Genomic DNA, 6690 nt, shown 5'->3' on the forward strand with positions numbered 1-6690 from the left:
AATAGCTCTGCACGCTCCTATCTTAAACCCTTTTTCCACCTGCTTTTGGGTTCCCACCCCTCTCCTATACAGAAACTCTCCACACGATATTACCTCTCCCACCTGCATCTTCAATGTTCCCTTCTCTCTGGGATCATCCCAATACTGTACAAACATGCCAACCGTTCTCCCTGCTTAAAACGCCATCCAGATCTACATTCTCCTCCACCCACTGCTTGATTTCTCTGCTTTCCTTTATCGCAAATCTCCTTAAGTGAGTTTTCTATACGCTTTACTTTAATATCCTCACCTCCTAGTCTCTCTCTCCCTGTTCTCAACCTCTCCCTCTCTTCCTATCTCTGTATCTCTCTCCCTCCTCTCTCTCTATGGCTATATCTAGCTCTGTCTCTTATCTCACTCTTCCTGCTCCTTTCCCCGCCCTCCCTCCTTCTCTTTCATTTTTTTTATCTTGGGTATATCATTAAATTTATTTTCCATGTTTTAAAATTTTATTTTTGAAATAGTAATACATTCACATCTTTAAAAAATATTTTTATGCACACCTTGCAAATTGTCATGCCCTTTCCAGGCTTTTAGACATCTATGATTTCTCCTCAAAGACAAATACTGTTATTATAGTTATTTGTTTCTGAAAATCTTTCCAGAGATATTTAATGCTAAAACAAGCATATACAGGTATTTTGTATGAGAAGGAATATGTGTAATACACATATTATATTATATATTATACGTTATGTATAGAAACATATATTTATTCCTCCTCATACAAATACACATTGTTGTGCACTCTGTCTTTTTTTTCAACTTACTATATCTTGGAGATCCTTCCATAACATCTTTGTATTCCACTGAATGGACAGACCATAATTTATGCAATATTGATGGCCATTTTGGCTGTTACCAATCTTTTTTATTGCAAATTATTCTACATTTATTACCTTTGTATATATGCCTCTTGCACATGTACAGATATATCATTCGGATAAATTCCTAGGTGAGGAATTACAGGGGGAAAAAGTATGACACTTTGTATGTGTTTCAAATTGTCCTCTTTGGGAGTCTCTATCAAATTTCACTCCCATCAGAAATGTGTGAATGTGTCCTGTCCCACACCATCTTCCACACTGTATATGACCAAACTTTTTGGTCTTTTATATTTCGATGAGTAGAATATAACTCTGTGTAATTTTAATTTGTATGTATTTTATTAGAACTTTGGTTTCTCATCTTTCCATAGATTTAAGAGCCATTTTTATTTACTAGAAATTGTGAATTCATGACCTATAGTCATTTTCTTAGTGGCTAGTAGTATTTTGAATTATTATTTTACAAATAGGAGAATTAGTACTTTGACTTTGGTATGAGTTACCAATATATTCCCAACTTGTCATTTATCTTTTGATTGTGATGGTTCCTGCCATGCCAAAAAATATTTTTTATGTTCTCATCTTTATTCATCTTTTCTTTAAAGACGTCTGAATTTTGTGCTATACTTCTAAAGTCTTTCCCAACTTTGAGTTAAAAAGAATTTTCCTATGGTTTCTCCAGTTACTAGTATATTTTCTTTTTTTTTTAAAGATTTTTATTGGGGAATTGGGGGGATGGGAACAGTGCTTAGGAATTGGGGAAAGGTGAACAGACAAGTTGCTGTCGTTTTGTTCTTCAATCTAGTTGTGGAGGATGTTGCCTCACTGACCCAAGTTGGCACCATCATTGTGCTCTTCCCCAGGCGAGGCAGATAAGTCGCCGCCTTCTGGACTGCTGCTCACGGCGGCTGCTGGCTGCTCACGCTGGCTGCTGGCTACATATGGTAGCCCATGTCAACCCACTGCCACAGGGGCTGTAGAGGGCAGTGTCACTGGCCCTCATATGTGGGATCCGAACCGGGGCCCTCTGGCATCCCAAGCGAGTTCTTAACCATCACGCCTCTCGGCCGGCCCTCATTATTAATTTTTAAACATTTAGTATATCTGGACTTATTCTAACATCATATGTAAAACGTATTTTGAACTTTATTTTATTTTTGGTGGCCACCAGTTGTCCTAATTCCAGTCACTAAATAGTTCATGTTTCACCCACTACTTTAACATACAGCCTTTGTCATATACTAAATTCCCATTGCATTGGTGTCTAATTCTGAGACTTTTGTTCCGTTGATCAGTTTCTCTATACATGATTTGCTGGAACCAACTTTTCCTCCGGACTTCTAATGGGTGAAGACCTTTCAGACCTCTTCTCTTTTCAGTCTGTATTTACTTTCAGAGGAAGCTCATCCAGACCTTTGAGGACAAGCGTCAAAAGGCTATGGTCGGGCCGGCTGAGTGGCACATTGGTTAAGAGCTGGCTTGGGATGCCAGAGGGCCCCGATTTGGATCCCACATATGAGGGCCAGTGACACTGCCCTCCACAGCTCAGATGCTGAATAACAGCTCAACCTGGAGCTGGGCTGCCATGAGTCTCTGGCGATGGCTAGGCTGCAACCCCTGCTGCAGTGGGTTGCCATGGGCTACCGTGTGTAGCCAGCAGCCATCGTGAGTGGCCGTCCAGAAGCCGGCGACTGATCTGCCACGCTCGGGAAAAGCGCAGTGATGGTGCCAACTTGGGCCAGTGAAGCAACGTCCTCTTTCCCCAATTTCCCATCACTGTTCCCTTCCCCAATTCCCCAATAAAATCTTAAAAAAAAAAAAAAAAGAAAAGGAAAAGGCTATGATATCAGTNCGTGGATTCTTAGGCTGACTCCATGACCAACTTGGGTGACAAGCCTATTTGAGACAACCCAAGCAGACAGTGAGGTTATGCGTTTGCCCCAGTCTGAATTATTTGCCATTTGTGGTATGGTACCTGTCTTCAGAATAAGCCAGTGGGGTTTGGCTTTACCACAGACCTGGCTGGACTGAAGGTAATTTCTGTTGCAAGTCAGGCAGCCTCAGAAGTTCATGTCTCTACATGTGATTATAGATATGGGCATATGCTCTTCTCAGCAGAAGCTGTACTTGGCAACGACCTGGAATTCAGAGAGGCTGCCTGATGCTCTTTCTGTATGATGGAAAGATATGTATTGGGTACCAACATTGTCAATACTACAAAAATAGATAAAATTTGGTCCCTCTTCTCCAGGAGCTTACAGTAGAGTATGGAAGCAGAGACCTCCACACTTGTCTGTCATATTGGTAAACTGGTTCTGAACCCTTTCAGGATACAAACACAGAGATGGGGAGCAGAAAAGGAGAAGATCTCATTAATAAGTGTGTACGTGGTGGCAAGTGGATCAGGGAAGGCTTCTTGAAATACTTGGAATTTGAACTGATCACTCTACAATTTACCATGCTAGTACCCTATGTTCCTTTTGCCAGCCACACCAACTTTTGAAGCAGGCAAGGAAGATAAACAGGAATTGGACAGGTGGAAATGGGAGAAGAGGCAATTCATTGTGGCATTGTTATTAAAAGCACACAAGTTGTTTAGAAAATGGTGATCAGTTTACAAATAAGTTTCATTCCCTGTGACACCCCAAGTACCTGGTCATGGTTACTTGCTCCTTCTTAAGAAGGATCATAGGCTGAAGTGCTGTGAACAATGAGCCATGTCTGTTGTGGCCTTCAATTGACAGCAGTTAGCATAAGTTTGTAAAATTAATTGGAGTCAACTCTCCAATACTGTCAAGTCCAGAGAAAGCCAGCGAGGTCACCCCAGGAAGACAAGCCCAAAAGGCAAGTCCTGCTCTCCTGGGATATGCGTAACCCTACAGGGTGAGAAACCACATCTAGAAACAACAGGGAAATGGAAGAAGAAGGGTGGGGGTGGGGGGGTGGGATGAGACAGAAGGAACAAAATTCACCCCCTCCTTGGCTGCCGTCTTTTGGCCTGCCAATGGTCAAATTGGGAGCAGGGCAGATGTTCATCTTTAAATCAAACTCAACTTTTTATTCCTTGTATAAAAATTCAACTCTAAATTTTTTATTTTTGATACGGATTACGGCTTCAGAGTTGGTAAACAGTCATGAGAAATTTCTTATTTAAATTCTGCATGTCATCTTGCTCCTCTTTTGAAATGTAGTATCTATAATATCTTGATATTTAGATCAAAACTGTTCTAACATCCTGTTACACGTGTCAGAGAATAATGCTTATCGACTTCAGAAGCTCTGAAGATATCAGTGAGAGAGGTATGGGCCTTTAGTTGTACCTGTAAAATTTTTTATTTATTTATTTTTAAAGAGGTTGGAAGCAAATATGACAAAATTTTAATATACAAGTTCTGACAATTAGGTTTGCGAACTTGCCACCATGCACTTACATTGGCAGCACTGTACAAACAGCTCGGTAAGATTTCATAACCTTGGTATATCAATGTCTCACAGCTGTGTTCGTGTCGACGTGTGGCGGTGTCTGGCTGAGTGGCGTTCATTATTGTTGTTGTGAGTTTTTTGTGTGCCATTGCAAGAATGTCTGAACTTGAATTAGAGCAACTAACAAACACTGAATTTCTTGTTAAACTTGGCAAGAATGAAAGTGAAATCAGGGACATGTTAATCCAAGTTTATGGGGATAACACCATGAAGGAAATAGCAGTGTACAAAAGGATTAAACGTTTTTCAAAGGGGAGAGAACATGTCACTGATGAAGAGAGGCCAGGGTGGCCAGTAACAACAAAAACATTACAAAAATTTATTGATTTGTGCATCAAAATCATCGGCTGACTGTGAGAAGCATAGCAGACCAAGTAAACATCAATAGAGAAAGAGTTAGGAAAAACTTAACTGAAAATTTCGGCATGAGAAAGGTGTGTGCAGCAATGGTCCCACAGGAGCTCTTGCATCACGACAATGCACCAGCTCACACAGCACTGTCTGTGAGGGAGTTTTTAGCCAGTAAACCAATAACTGGATTGGAACACCCACCCTACTCACCTGACCTGGCCCCCAATGACTTCTTTCTTTCCCCAAACATAAAGGAAACATTGAAAGAAAGACATTCTGATGACAATCAGGATATCAAGTGTAATACGACGACAGCTCTGATGGCCATTCCAGAAAAAGAGTTCCAAAATTGCTTTGAAGGGGGGGCTAGGCGCTGGCATCAGTGCATAGCTTCCCAAGGGGAGTACTTTGAAGATGACCATAGTGATATTCAGCAATGAGGTAGGTAGCTCTTTTTCTAGGATGAGTTCTCGAACTTAGTTGTCAGACTTCACATCCTTCATTTTAATGATGGGTGTGTGAATGCTTATTATGTTTTCTCCTGGCCTTATGTGCAAGTTTTTACAAATCTTCTCCAACATTAAATTTGTCCTTATTCTGGTGACTTCAATATCCATGTAGGAAGTCAATCCAACAGACTGACTTTTCAGTTATTCTTTGACTTTTCATTCTGAATTAATTATAGACCAACAAGGAGTTGCAAAAGTAGTACAGAGAGGACCTGTGTACCCATCACCCAACCTCTGCCAATGATGACATCGTACACAAATATTGTATTTATCAAAATAAAAAAATTGACCTTGGTAGGATACAATTACCTATATTACGGATCTTACATCTCACCTGTTCTTGCATACATACATCTTTATGAAGTTATGTATACTTCCAGGACACTTTATCACTCATGTAACCACCACCACATGCAAGATATGGAACAGTTTCTTCATCACAAAAGAACTCCCTTGGGCTACTCCTTTGTAGTTACATCCGATACCTTGTCCCCCTTCCCAAACCCCTCTGGCAACCACTGATCTGTTCTCCATCTCTATAATTTTGTCCTTTCAGAAATGTAATAAAAGGAATCATACAGTATTCAACATTTTGAGTTTGGCTGTTTTTATTCAGCACAACAGCTTTAAGATCCATCCAAGTTGTTGCATGTATCAATAGTTTATTGTGGGGTTTTTTTGTTTGTTTTTTTTTACTGCTGTGTTGTACTCTATGGTATGGCTATATTATCTGTTGTTTCACCATTCACATGTGAATTCACATTCACAAATGGCAGGACATTTGGGTTGTTTCCAGTTTGGTTATTATAAATAAAGCTCCTCTGAACATTTGTATAGGTTTTGTATATGTACAGGTTTTTATGTAAGTTTTCTTTTGTTTTCAGAAGTCTAACATTCTCTGGGATAAATGCCTAGAGTACATTGCTGGGTTGTGTGGTAGTGTGCATTCAACTTTTTAAGAAAATGCAAGAGTTTTCCACCATGACCATACCATTTTACTTTCCCACCAGCAATGTGTAAAATAATCCGGTTACTCTAAAGCCTTCCCAATATTTGAAACCATCAGGATTTTTTATTTTAGCCTTTCTAAGAAATAGGTAGTGGCATATCATCATAGTTTTAATTTGTATTTCCCTAATAAATAGGGATCTGGACCATCTTTTTATGTGTTTATTTGCCATCCACGTTTTCTTTGGTGAAGCATCTGTTCAAGTCTTTTGCCCTCGTTTAATCAAAATTTCTACTAACCCCAGACCTGTTCCCAGAGATCTGAGAGTAGCTGGAGAACAACACACAAATATGCCCAACAGTTTCACTTTCGATTTATGTGCACTAACCCCAAGTATCCACTTAGCTCTGCTGATGGATCCTGTGACTTTTCCATGATTATTCTTTCACTCTCCAACGGTAACACTTCATGCCATCTGTCTCCTGAAATCCCCTCCTCACTCTTTTATCACTCTCAGATGGTGCCGTCCTGA

The 6690-nt window shown here is 40.1% G+C and overlaps 1 protein-coding gene across 1 annotated transcript in view; it reads left to right on the plus strand.

Annotated features, from left to right (window-relative positions):
• The window catches only part of LOC109387462 (mas-related G-protein coupled receptor member X2-like), a 20736-nt gene extending 14046 nt beyond the window's left edge, over positions 1–6690 (plus strand). The window contains exon 2 of the mRNA XM_019651361.1: positions 6676–6690. Coding sequence (XP_019506906.1) covers positions 6676–6690 — 15 coding nt within the window. The remainder of the gene's footprint in view (positions 1–6675) is intronic.

This window comes from Hipposideros armiger, unplaced genomic scaffold, assembly GCF_001890085.2.
Source record: "Hipposideros armiger isolate ML-2016 unplaced genomic scaffold, ASM189008v1 scaffold_159, whole genome shotgun sequence".
Lineage (NCBI taxonomy): Eukaryota > Metazoa > Chordata > Mammalia > Chiroptera > Hipposideridae > Hipposideros > Hipposideros armiger.